Raw genomic sequence first — 13,342 nt, forward strand, 5'->3', positions numbered from 1 at the left:
GGGGGGCGAGCGGGGGGCGGAGCAGCGCTCCCCACCGCTGGGTTCAGCCTCAGGTCTGGCACCGCTGCGGGTGCGCGGCTGAGCTTTACCCTTCCTGCTTGTTCCCTGTCTATAGCAGGAACAATTTGGGGCCGGGGTGAGAAGTACCCTTTGAGAAGGATGCCAGAAGTTTAGGAAGCTTGTTGTTTAAGTCTGCGAGAACAGCACTTCTGTCAGAATTTCAACCACGATACGATTTATGTTCATCTTGGAGATTTAATTAGGCTAGGCACTCTCCCCTCGGAGTTCCCTGGGGCAGGAGCAGACACAAAGCCGCTGCGGGGCGTGGGGGTACGCCGTCGCCCGATGGCTCCACAGGGGCCGAGCAGTTTTGAGGCAGAAGTGAGGAGTGTGCGGGTCGGAGCCGTGGCAGCTCCGGGTGAGGGGAAGGGAAGGCTCGGGGGCCAGGGTTGCTGCCGTCGCCGCAGCCAGGGCAGCCTGAGAAGGGGGTGCTGGTGCGACTGGAGCCGCATCCTCTCGAGCCGTGCTAGGTCTGAGGCTGTGCCGTGCGGGCGGTGCTCTGCTCATCCCTCACCGTGCTGGGAGACACTCGGCTCTCGGGGCGATTCTTCGCTCGCTGCTGGTGACGAAGCAGTGCCAAGTCCCTGTCGCGCCGTTCGTCCAGGCTGGCTAAATGGGGAGTTCACCGCGCGTTACAGCCTCCTTCAGCTTCTCCGCCCCAAACGATGCAAAACTTTCACCGAGTTCTGGCTCAACACCTATTTCTACAGGGTGAATTATTAAACTAGCACTCAAGATGCAGACACGCGTTTTCAGTGGTAGCAGTGAACCCAAGGTCACTGTGTAATCCAAATGGCCGAGCTGCTGAGGAAGCGTAGGTGCCAGGTTCCTGGATTTTGCTTAAACCAGTTTTGAACGGGTTTTATTCCTTCACAGCTTAATAAGCTTCTTGTTCTCTGGCCACTTTACTGTCTAGGCAGTGTTTGGTTTAATAAATACCCATCACTCCCTAGCAGCTCTGTGAAAATGATTAAGTGTAGAAATAGATTAGTAAAAGTAAACGATGCAGGCTCCTGCGTAGCTGTAGCTTTAGTTAAAATATTAACACACAGAATTATGTCTGTTTACGTGCTTTTGAGGTGTCAGATTTAAAAGTTCAAGTAGGTTCTAATTCCTCTTTGGACTACGGGTTTTGGACATTCGCCTGCGGACAGTTTTGCATGGCCTTGGAAGGTCCTTGGAGGTAAAAATAAGAGGAACAGTAGATGCCATTATTTTATCTTCTGTTTAAAGATGCATTAGAAAATGGAAACTCTTTATAAAAGATGTACCTGTACACAACAGCAACACCCTAGTGTGCTAGAGTACGATTCTGGTGCGATTTGAAAAGCCTACGTTTTCCCATGAGTTTAATACAAAGGAAATGAGAGCAACAGCCCAGGAGGTGGCTGAGAGCCCGCTGCGGGCGAGCACCGTGCGGCTTGTGGCAACGTGCCGTGGCCGAGGCCCGCGGCTCCTGACCTTGCCTCCTGGTCCCGAGTCTCGGGCGCTGCATCTGCTACTGGGTGCCGCAGGCGGGAGCGGTTCCTCTGCACGAGCAAACGCCTGCGGAGCACTGGGGTAAAACCATGCCCTGCCATTTGGGTGTGCCTGTGACTGGAGAGCTAACGCCAGTCTGTCTCCTTGATTTAAATCCATGGGAGTTTCATTCAGTGCTTTTACACCTTTTTATTTAACAGCTCCTGTTCTAGTGATCCCTTTCTTGTTATTTCCAAACAGTTGCAGAGGTTGTTAAAGAGCTGGAAAAGAATGAGAAGATTCGAGTTCAGCTTGAATTTAATAAACCCGGTGAACATGTAAGCGAATTATCTTTGTTCTCAAAGAGGGATGGCTAGGAGAATGTGCGGGGTGGGCCCTGGGTGTGCTTGCCCATCACTTTGTTACGGGAATTCCCAGGTTGCATGTTGGAATTCGCATAGACCATCTTATCAACATGATTTTCTCATACCACTCATTTGTCAAATTGTTATTTGTATACTGCTGATGTTTCTGTGCCCAAACTATTTAAGTAGGAGCATTTTTTCGGATTGTAATAAGAATTCTTGAGAAATGTTCCCCTTGGTCATACTGGAGGATTTTGACCCTCCATGGCAGTGCGGGGAATATCTTGCTTCCTAGAATTCTCTCGGATTCAGCTAGCAAATTGCTTGCTTCCGTGTCAGCCATAATGCCTGTTGTTTTCCCATGACATATGATACTTCTGTGACTTTTGGAGCATGTTTGTTGAGCAGTATTAGGAAATATTTTATGGTCCACACATGCTGGGTGTTACATGGGGTGGCTTGGCTTAGTCCTGTTGGCTTTGTGAAAGCAAAACAAGGCAGCATGTGTATGTACTTCAAATATATATTACTGTCTGCAGATGAGATGATGAGCTGGTGGGGGAAAAACAGACAGCTGACCCCTTTTCAGTTTTAAGTCTCTAGTTTTAAAGTACGCAGCTTTATCACCTTTCTGTTTCTGTAAATAAGCATTTGTGTGATTTCTGTAGAGCCTGACCTTCACAAAGGACCAGACAGAGGAAGAAATAGATGAGATCCACACGGATTATCGTAAGTAACACGCAAGTTTCGCTTCATTTTGTTTTTAAAGTCACCTTTTCCTTTGTACTGAAATACACACACAAGTGATGCTTTTCATGTGTGGGTGTGCTTCCACCGCCCCCATTTAATAAATCAAAGCTGACACTGAGTCTCTGCTAAGTACTGACGTTTGAGAAAACTCCCTGCCAGGGCTGGGTAAGACTGGGATGGAAGCTGACCGTGTGGTTTTTGCATTTCTACAGTTGTCAGTGGCCCTTACTGCTAACAAGTACGTCTTAATTGAACACAAAATGCTTTTTCTGTATTTTATTTGTATATTGTGATTCTTGAATCATCCAGGGTTTCACAGTGCTCCTCTCATTCACTCCCTTCCTTCGTACCCCTCTCCACAAGCACTCACATGTTCCTGTCTCCTCCCTGCATCCTTTTCTACTTTCCCCTCCTGCCCAGCCCTGTGATTTTGAAGTGATCTTCTAAAAAGAGCGCTCATTTGGCTGGCCTCTTCCCTCCATCCTGTGCAGGCAACTGGGATTCAGTGCAAACTGGGTGATTTTTTTTTTTTCCCCCCCAGTTTTGTTGTTGCTTTAGTTTTACTTTAGTTTTTTTACCCAAGTCCCCTCTGTTTGTGGAAGAGACGGGTGCCCATGTTGGTTATTAAACCTGCTTCTGCCCTGACAGAGCAACAGCATTTGCTTTGGGAAGTGTAATTGGAATAAATATGTAAGGGAAAGAAGAGAAGAGACAAGAAAAAATACCACGGGGAGAGCTGTAGTTCAGTGACACCATTTTGTGGTGGGGTGGGGGGTGGTGGTGGTGTTTTTGTTTTGTTTTCAACAGAACCGATTCCCGCTTAACGTGACCCTGGGAAAGCACAGTATTTTGAACTGTCTTTCTCCTTGCTGTGTGCTTACACTTGAACAGTGTTTTCCCTCTCCATGGAACCATCCAGCTATCTTCAGGGTTAGTTGAGAAGCAGACGTTCTTGTGAGAGTTAAGGATTTCAGGACTTGCATCCTGTTGTAGTAATTTAGACCAGCAATGGCTGATGTAAACTGATTTTTACTGATTATTTCCTGACCCTTCTCTGTGTGTGTGTACACACAAAGCGTTACTCTGTGCTTCGGTCCCTAGTGGTATTTTATTATTTACAAATTCTTTCCTGTTGTTTCCCACCCCTTTCGCTTTACCTGTGTACCTCTTGCACACTCAAACATAGTAGTTGGCCGCGTAATGCTAAAACAATATCCCGTGAACGTTAAACCTCTGCTTCTAGACGCAGAGGAGCAAAGCAATAAAGGGACAACTTGTTCTGATTATACTTCAGGGTGTATTTAAATCTGCAATACGGTCGTATTTCCTGTCTTTCCTTGCGTTGGTTCAGGCATATAAATTATTCCATAATGCAGCTAGATTTAGCCTTGTTGATTTTAGTTGGGTTTCTGTGAAGGCTAAATAAGGGCCTAAATCTTTAGCAGATTTTTCTCTTGCTTTTTGTTGCTGTTTCTGAGAATATTTTTTTTAAGCGTACATGCACTGTTTGTGGTTTTGAATCTTCAGCATTCTCCTCTAATGCCAAGTAACCGGTTCATAATTACTCTCTTGCCATGCAGAAATATCTAGCCGTATGATGCAGGGGGGGAAAAAAAAGGTAAGGTAATTTAAAAAGTATTAATCCCAAATTGGGTATCTTCCCCCCCAAGGCTCTAGTAGCTCTGTAAAGAACAAATCCAAAGTTCAGTGACTTCAGGAGGGCCCCCAGAGCAGAGCTAGTGCCTCCTAACTGGCTGTCAGCACTCCGCTCCTTAGCGTTCCGCTAACCTGGGAGGTGAGGCTGAGCACAAGCTGGCCGAGGCAGGTCCCCGAATTCACCCTCCGCTGTTGGCACGTTCCCCCCGATCCTTCTCCCTGCAGGCGGGGAATGTTTGGGGGTGGCAGGGCTGGCATGGAGTAACCCAGGGGCGAAACGGAGGGGACGTGCCGCTCCGGCGCGGTGCCCGCACAGCTCCTTGTAGGGCGGTGCTGTCAGCAGAGAGCTGATCCTGTGCTACAAACCCACTTACCTCGTGCTCTTACTGTTTTGGATGAGCACAAATTCCTTGTAAAGCTGGATCCCCGCTTGCGTTCGCATTGCAACCTCGCGAACAGTTGCGTTGCGTGAGTGGGGCGTGGAGCCGGGCAGCGAGTTCTGCCCCCCCCGCTGCGCGCTGCGGGCCCTGGCCCCGGGGCACTGGCATTGCCGGTCCTGCCCTCGGGTGCCTTCATCTGTTGTACACATTGTAGAACAAGAAGACGTCAAGTGCTGTCTTCATTTTCCAAAGCCAGGTATTTTATTGAGTTTATAATGTTAAAAGGATACAGTTTCAAAATTATCAAGACCCCCAAGTGAATAAATGAGCTTCGGGCAGCTTAATGAGCAGTTAAAAGTCTAGGGGGGAAAAAAAAAGGAAAAAGAGAAGATAGAAAAATATTTTCATGGGAATATATGGTTTTAAAATTAATAAAAAAATGACCAAAGAGGTAAAGGTTAACTGGTGTCAGCAAATTATTTCTCATAAAAGCAATCGGGAAGAAATCATAAGCATGAAAAAAGAATTGTGCATTTAAATTAAAGCACAGTTGGAGATTAAAAGAACTTCTATCAAATGCCTTTTTTTCACTGTAACATAGATGGACTTTAAAAAGCTTTATTATACAATGAAGGGTTTTTTTTTTTTTCCTTTTAATTTACAGCATTTGCACCCCAGGTCCCTAATTCACAGCTGAATTAATGAATGAATTAACTGTGGCATAAGTTCTGAATAAAAAACCCAACCATATACTTTCTGCTCTCTATTTGCATGAGGCACACGAGTGCAGCTATGAAAACGCCTCCTTGAAAAGCAAGATAAACCATCTGTGATGAGGCCCTTTTTTACTTATCTTCTTTACAATTTCTTATGCTCTTGGCAAACTGCAAATTACACTGTCGGCAATTTTTTTTTTTCTTTTTTTTTATGTGAATTGTGTCTGAAATACCAGTTAATATTTTTGGATGATGAACCCGCGGCAGGTTTCAGTGCTAGCTGGGAATGCTGCTTGAGCAGCCGCCGCGTCTGCGCCTGGAAGGTGCGATGAGATGTGCTGTGCTCTGCGGCGCTTCCGCCCGCCCCGCGGGAGCTCAGCGACACCCTCAACCCCGTGCCAACCTCACTTGGCTTTTTCATGGCCAGGCCTCTATTTAAAGAGTTAAAAAAATCAACAGGGAAAGAAATAAATTTGTTCAAAATAAGTTTATTCTATCGCTCTTTCTTTTTATAAAATCTTTTAATTGGCAATGTTACTCAGAGGCTGGCGGATGTTTGCTCTGTGTTTTAAATACCAGTAATTATACCTGCGGTGGTTTTACCATGGAAGTGCCTGTCGCTGTACGCAGTGTGCCTGGGAAGTCTTCCCAGCACCCCGGGGACTTACAGTGTGTCTGAACAGCGCCTGCTTAGCCGGCACGTTTCTGTTTTGCTCAAACAGCTTTGTAGTTACACCAGAAACCAAATCAACAACAAATAGCGATATTGGAAAAACTGAAGCGCCGAAGGGATTAGGTAATGAACGCGCGGCGTCTCGAACACACGCCTCTGGGAGAAGAACTTTCCTTTCATTAAAGGCGCTGTTTTCCTTATGTGGCGTTTTCAGCTGTGCGGGGAGAGGGAGTCGCTTTTAAAGCCGGTTCCTTCTGTGGGGCAGAAACTGATACGATTTTATCTTGGCATTTCCCCCCTTGTTGCCGCCGCAGGACTAGGTCGGGGTTGGGCACCGTGACCATTTAAGCGTGCCGTACCCTGTCTGCTCCTCGGGGCGCTGGACCACCCCATCTCCAGCCACGAAGCCGGTGCGTTCTGTAGGGGAAACAACGCCTTCCCCTTCTGTAGGGGAAACAACGCCTTCCCCTCGTGCCCAGCGAGGGTCAGGGGATCCGCATCCCCTGTCTGAGGAGACCGGCTATTTTCCCAGCCTCTGAGTAAAGAATTTGCAGTATCTAGATTAAAGAACAACATTGCTTTGACTGAATACCGGAGCAATTAACTGTGATTTAGAGGATCTGATTCAAAATGGCGTGATAAGCATGACACAGGCTTCTGACATTGCTTGACTGCAGGAGTGGGGGGAAAACCCAAAGCAGCTTTAAAGCAATTTGCGGAGTAGCTGTGAGATTTTGGTCCTTCCCTCTAGCAGACTGCGCCTTGCGGGACTGCCTAGAACCCGGCCAGATGACTGCGAGCGTCGCCCAGGCAGTCCTTGAACTCTGGCAGGCGTGGTGCTGTGACTGCAATATTGACTGCAATATTGCATGTTGTCACAATTAGGGGGGAAAAAAAAAAAAGAAGATAAGAAACAAACACAGTTCTTCTGTGCAAAAATTAAGCTTTCATCTGTGCAAGTGTTCCTGTGTACTGGGTAACTCTGAAAGCATGGACACAGAGCTGGGTCGTTCATAGAATATGGAACATATTACAGCCACGAGTTGGTTTTCATTTGCTGTAACAAAAATGTTTTTAATTCAGTATTTTGTGTTTCTTTTTGTTCCCATCCTTTCCCCTTTTTGTGGCATACCATAAGGGTCCCGTGGCAATGATCAGTAATGTGCTGTTGCATTTCAGGAAACAAACACAGAAGTGAATTTCAATTCTTGGTGGATCAAGTGAATAATCGGTGGAAGAAAAGTGGGAAGAGGAAAACAGAAAGTGCTCAAAACAAAGAAGTTGCCGACAAAGAATTGCCAGCGGCCACGGGTTAGTGACGTTGTTTAATACAGCTCCCCTCCGTGATCCACACTAATAAGTGGGGGGTTTCCCAAAGGAATGCTCTTGCCTCCCAGTGTTCTTCTACAGCCCTTAAGGGGGGGGAGCATAAAAATCAGGCAGACCCTAAAAAAGATTGCCTGCCATTGATTTTAGTGTGATACATAAGCACAAGCTGTAATAAATATGTGATTTGTTTGATTTTAGTGGGATTGTGTATAGCTGTGCTTTATCTAGGTGTATATTAGCTGGTTGAAATGGGATCTTAGGTTCCAGCCCAAATCAACTGAAGCTGCTGCGAGTGGGCGTGTGACAATCTGTGTCTGAAATGAAGGTGATCAGGTATTGCTTGCTGGGTTTCAGCTTTTCTGGATCGTTAGTATGACAAGGAGTTGGTGACCGGGAACTGCAGAGATGTCTGTGTCGACTGGAACAAGTATTTATTTGTCCTGAGGTTGAAGCAATAAAATACTCTGGCTGCTTCTAGGCTGTTTATGCAGTAGGCTGCCTTGCCTTTAACTTGCTTCGTGTTGTGTTTATATGCTTCAGCGCAGTGAGAAGTGGGAATGTACAGCTGCAGTAACTCAGCTCCTTATGAGTGGAGAAGAACACCCACCCTCGCTGCCCGCGCCAGCAAAGGATGCCCGTGTGTGCTTTTAACTTGCTCCCGACGGGCTCGTGCAGTCCTGTCTGGTTGATGTTACTGGTTGCTTTGGCAGTGTACGTACACCTTTGAATGTGAGATTTAGAAGAGCATTCCTCCACCTAAGATAACTTGTGGAGTTATGATCTATTGAAGATAGTGAATTTTGGAGAGAATTCCATTGACTGGACTTGGATGTGCTGTTGTCCGTATCCTTGGGGAAGGTACGGCAGTTCAGTTTGCATCAGCTCTCACAAATCCCTGCTCTCTTGAGTTGAGCCGAACTAATCTTCGGCGATCTTCTGCGCCGCCTCCTCTAGCAGACTCTCAGGAATAAAAATAAATGAAAATACCAACATGATAGTATGAATTTTATCCTTATCGTTTCATGCAGACCTTGATGCAATGCATAATCCTTTCCACGTGAAGGGTAAAATATTAAGAAACATCAAGGATAAACTTTATCTTGTTTGACATAATTGACAGCGATGTTCCTCTTCCGTTGCAGAGACAGAAGCAGTGTGTTATTAGCTAATGGGATCACAGGCTTTGAAATATTAATTTCTAGCTGTGCTCTGTGGGAAGATCAGCTACTGGGAATTACTGGGTTTCTGTCTTCTGTGTGGGCTTTTTCTCTGTGCACTGGGCTGCAGACTTTGAGAAGCCGAAGGAAAGATGTATAGTTTTGCCAAAAGGGTGCTCGGGTAGAAAATAACTTCTCTGGAGTGGGTCAGCCTGTATGGTGTTGCCGTAAGTACACGACACCACCTCGTCTGGTCCTGGCAAACCTGCAAAATACTCAGGGCGTTCTTTGTGCACTGTGCGTTCAGTGTTCTCTGAAATTCCAGTTTCCAATTTTATCATAGAATCATATCATAGAATGTTTAGGGCTGGAAGGGACCCCTAGAGGTCAGCTAGTCCAACCCAGACATCTGTTTGTAAACCATTTAAAAAACAAAACAAAGAGAAGGAGCAAATGCCTAAAGCCTGTTTCCTCACTGTTCCTTATTAAAGGCAATTACCTTTTGATTAAACTGGAAATGATAATATGTGGTCTGATGGCTTGCTGTTTGAGGGCACAGTTGCAGAGAAGAGCAAAGGCTTTGTGTGCGTCCCTTACCCACTTTATTCCCATTCTCATGGGAGTACTGGAATTGTACACAATTAAAACATACTTTTTTTTTTTTAAACCCTTCGTGTTTCCCATTGCGCTCTACTGTAGCATTGCTGGACGTAACGTAAACCCTTCTGGAAATCTGGCTCTGGTTTTGCTGATGTTTTAATCAAGCCTTCCTGATTTACATCGCCTTGTTTTGCATTCGATTTCCAGTCTTTGCATTTTATAACTTCTAAACGGAGGGTTTAGGTTGCCTAAGGGGAAGCACTGTGAGAATTTGATAAATATTTGCAGTACAGCTCTTTGGGCTGGGTTATTGCACAGGGCCTTTGCTATTTCCAACCTGTCCGTTGTGGAGCTCTGTTTCATTAGCTGAGCGGACTCGCTGTCGTCTGCCAGTTGTTTTCAACAGACAAAAATACGCTCCTGGTAATTAAATGTACGTTTGAGCGGAAGGGAAAGGGCAAGCTGGAGCCAAATTCAGATTGTGTAGCTCTTCCACGCTCTAATTACAGTTTTGCTCGGCCATTTCTGTCACAATCATTCCTGGGGAGGGAGAAAAGTCAAAGTGGTTGGGGCAGGAATAGAGCTTGGCTCTGCGGGTGGACGGAGCTCTCCTGTGGACGGCCACGGTAAGGGTTGTTCATGAGACGGGTCTCAGTATGGTTTTAATGTCCCGTGCAGCTTTCAGTTAAATATTCGTGGCTATGGCATGGGAGTAGTTTATCTTTACATGCCATATTTTCTAGTCTATCTTTGCTTTCTCTTTGGAGAGGCAGAAGGTATCCTTCCAGATAACTGTTCGTATTTTGATAGATAAAAACACTTGACAAAAATAATGGAATGATCAGGCATAAATTGTAAAATGTGTTCTCTAGAAATGATTTTTCCTATTAAAAAATTGAAGGTAAATTATCTAGATTGAAATTGGCTTTCTTGGATGCATAAGGAAATAAACTGTAATGCTTCTGTTATGGAAAGCAAACCTATTAACACGCTCTGTAAAACTTTAAAGCTGTCAAGCTGGCTTAGGTGGTGGCTGAAGTGAGTTGGTAGCACGAAGCAGAGAACAGCGCTGTCCCATGGAGTGTTTGCAAACTCCTGAAATAAAGCTTCCTCTTGGGAAACGTGACCAATACCCTCACCCTTTGCTGCTGTCCTTGTCTGTGTGTGAAACTCATACCGATGAAATGTTTCTCTTTCAGCCTCTGGCTCTCAGAGGCCGGGGGTTTTTCACTATGCAGGGAAAGAAACTAAACCTTTGAAACTGAGAGTTTTGGGAAGCAAGTAAGTGGGAATGAGGCGTTGGTATTTAAATATTTATAACTGCATTTTTTTCTTAAGATCTGTCTCCAGGCTGCAAAAATGTAAACAGCAGCGTTTTGCTTTGTCATTCTTGCTAATCTCTGCCTCTCTTCTTGGTAGAAGATGGTGAAGAGCATCACCCAGCTATCGTCCTTGGGAAAGCCCAGGTAATCAAAACAGAAACTCCTGATGGCAAAAGTGAATTTCCTTCCTCGGAGGAGGGCCAGAGATCAGCCTCTCCTGCACTTTCACTGTCATCTGGATCAACAAGCAGGTCAGTGAAGAAGAGTCTCTTCTCCCTGGTTTGTACCAGATTAGACCAAACATGGGAGAGCTTTGCCGGTAACCTTAAGCAGTATGGGTGTTCTACTTCATAGCGGGGGCTCCTGGGCTCTGGTTACCGGTTCATTCTTCATGTTTCTGGCTGTTCAGTTGCTTGAGGGACGGAGCTGAAATGCATTCGAAATTCACCTAGTAATTTTGTAATGACTTGATAGAGGGGTGGTAGCGTAAATGTACCTTTTGATTCAGAAAAAGAGTGGATTGTCTGTGGAACCAGAGAATGTTTGGTGTTTCTCTTCCACTGCATCATCTTCCCTTCCCTTTATTTAGAGAGGTCCAAAAATTTATATAGCCTAAGCCTTGTAATAGTTCTTTGAGTATTGCTGTAAGAAATGGAGTTTAAATGACCCTTTGCTTGCAGTCAGTAGAATGCCACTGAACCCTGAAGTCCCGACAGCCATTCACTTTTCTTTCTTCATGCATTTGGTTTTGCTTCCTGCAACTGCCGTATTTGGTTTCTGAAAGTGAAGGATCAAGGAAGGCTTTATAAACAGTGTAAGACTTTAGGCTTTTGGTAGTGCAGTGATCATTTTATTGGAGACTCAGCTGTTATTGCTGGTGAGATCCAGCTGGTTTTTGAAGGTAGCATTTGTCGCTCTTCAAGACACTTTGTAGATCATGATTTGCTATCTACTACTGCCTGAGTTGTGAAAGGTGGTGACAAGGAATACTTAAATAAGCATCCTTTCACAACACTGGTTGCTGTGGCCCCAGTTTCTGGAGGAAAGGGGAAGGAGTCATTGAAAACAAATACCGAGTCACTGGGTTTTGACATGTGTCTAAAGTAAGAAAGCTAATCTTAATAATAATCTCGCTGTCTTGTGGACAACAGAAATGAGAGGAGGCGGCACCTTTTCAGGTCTGCATTATTAGGAAAAAAAGGGTTTCCTATGTTTAGAGGTGGGAGATAATCGGAGGAAGTAGCTGAAGGTCAGCAGCTGGGCTAGGAGTAACATTTATTTCCCACCCGTTACACCCGGCATATGTGCCTCTTCCTCCTTGTTCTGAAAATATGAACAATAAAACAGTGCTTGGTTTCATCATCATTTATTAAAAGAACAATTCAGTTGTTGAAAAGTTTTTAACAGAAATTTTTCTAAATTCATTTTGGTGGGCATTAAAGATGTTGCCTTTCACAGAGGTAACTATTAAATGGTGAATGAAAGGAAGATGTAGGAAAGAGGATGTCAACTCGGGGGATTAGAGAGCATTGAATGTTAAATGTCTTTGGTTTAGGTCAGGTTTTGCTGCCTGTTTCAATTTACTTGAACTAAATGGGAGTATACAGTAAATAATTGTCTGTAAGCAGCAACTTGCTGGCTGGGCAGATCTCTTGTGTGGAGCCAGAAAGGGTCTTTTTTTCTGTTCCAAAATATAATTATGTTTTAGTTCAGCTTCAGACTTGCCTTACATACCGATAAAGATGTTCCCCTCCAGGTGGCCCTTCCCCTCTTCAGTGTATGTGTCCTTCTGCCTGAACTGTTACTGTAAAACTGATAAACATAGGATATCATTGCGTTTGCTGTTTAATGCGTAACAAACCTATTAAGATTATGGATGCTTTACCTAAGTTTTTCAGGATGTCATACAGATGATGATAGCTATTCCTTCCCTGTGATGCAGGTAACTTATCTCAGTGATTTCTTTGTTTTTAAAATGGGGTCCGGTGCCCTGGACTCGTGAAGAGACTCGCACATTGTGATACCCACTATTTCAGTATCTTATCTTCAGGTCTGTGGTCTTCGAGCAGAACCCACAGATCTCGGTCATGCACACTGCATGACAGAAGCTGGGCGACCCTCTGGAGATCGTCCTGTCCAACCTTCACGGAGCAGGGTCAGCAGGAGCAGGCTGCTCCGGACCTCATCCAGTCGGGCTTTAATACCTCCAGGGATGGAGACTCCGTACCCTCCCTGGGCAACCTGCTGCAGCGTTTCACGCAGTACAAAGGCTTTTTCTTCTCTTTCGAGGGAATTTCCTGTGTTTCCGTTTGTGCCTGTTGTCTCTTGTTCTGTCATGGGATGCCACTGAGAATAGACTGTTGTCTTTGCTCCCTCCCAACGGGTATTGCTGAGCACTGATAAGATCCCCTTGAGCCTTCTCTTCGGAAGGCTAAACCATCTCAGCTCTCTCTGCCTCTCCTCTTACATCTTAAAAGAATTAGGAGTTAAGAGGAACTAAGGGTTTCAGAATGAGCTTTGTGTGTGGCAGCCTGCTGAGGGGTGAGCTGTAAGGACGGGCCAGCGGACGCCGCAGGCGAGGGCATCTCCGCAGCCTGCCCCTGGCAGCGTGTGGGTGCCCGCCTTAGCGGGGCTGCCCCGTGATTCACAGCCAGACCTGACCTTAAGCACCAAAGCCCTTTTAGAACGGGACCAAGAGCTCAGCCCTAAACAGGAGAGGAATCCCCTAAAAGGGCCTTGGAGGCTTGCACTGTTCTGGGTTGTGGCAGCCTCTTCCTGATGCTGCCCCACGCAGGATCGGTACTGAGAGATGAAACGGGCCAGGGAAAGCGACCCCTCAGCGCTCACCCGGCGGGGAAGAAACTGGCCCTATGGTT

General features: G+C 45.7%; 1 protein-coding gene across 1 annotated transcript in view; it reads left to right on the forward strand.

The window, feature by feature from the left end:
• RAD18 (RAD18 E3 ubiquitin protein ligase) overlaps positions 1–13,342 on the forward strand; it is a 54,107-nt gene that overhangs the window by 25,306 nt on the left and 15,459 nt on the right. Inside the window, exons 8-11 of the mRNA XM_009633819.2 lie at positions 1,780–1,856; positions 2,552–2,612; positions 7,238–7,369; positions 10,564–10,717. Coding sequence (XP_009632114.2) covers positions 1,780–1,856; positions 2,552–2,612; positions 7,238–7,369; positions 10,564–10,717 — 424 coding nt within the window. The remainder of the gene's footprint in view (positions 1–1,779; positions 1,857–2,551; positions 2,613–7,237; positions 7,370–10,563; positions 10,718–13,342) is intronic.

The sequence above is a fragment of the Egretta garzetta genome, unplaced genomic scaffold, assembly GCF_000687185.1.
Source record: "Egretta garzetta isolate BGI_Z169 unplaced genomic scaffold, ASM68718v1 scaffold332, whole genome shotgun sequence".
Lineage (NCBI taxonomy): Eukaryota > Metazoa > Chordata > Aves > Pelecaniformes > Ardeidae > Egretta > Egretta garzetta.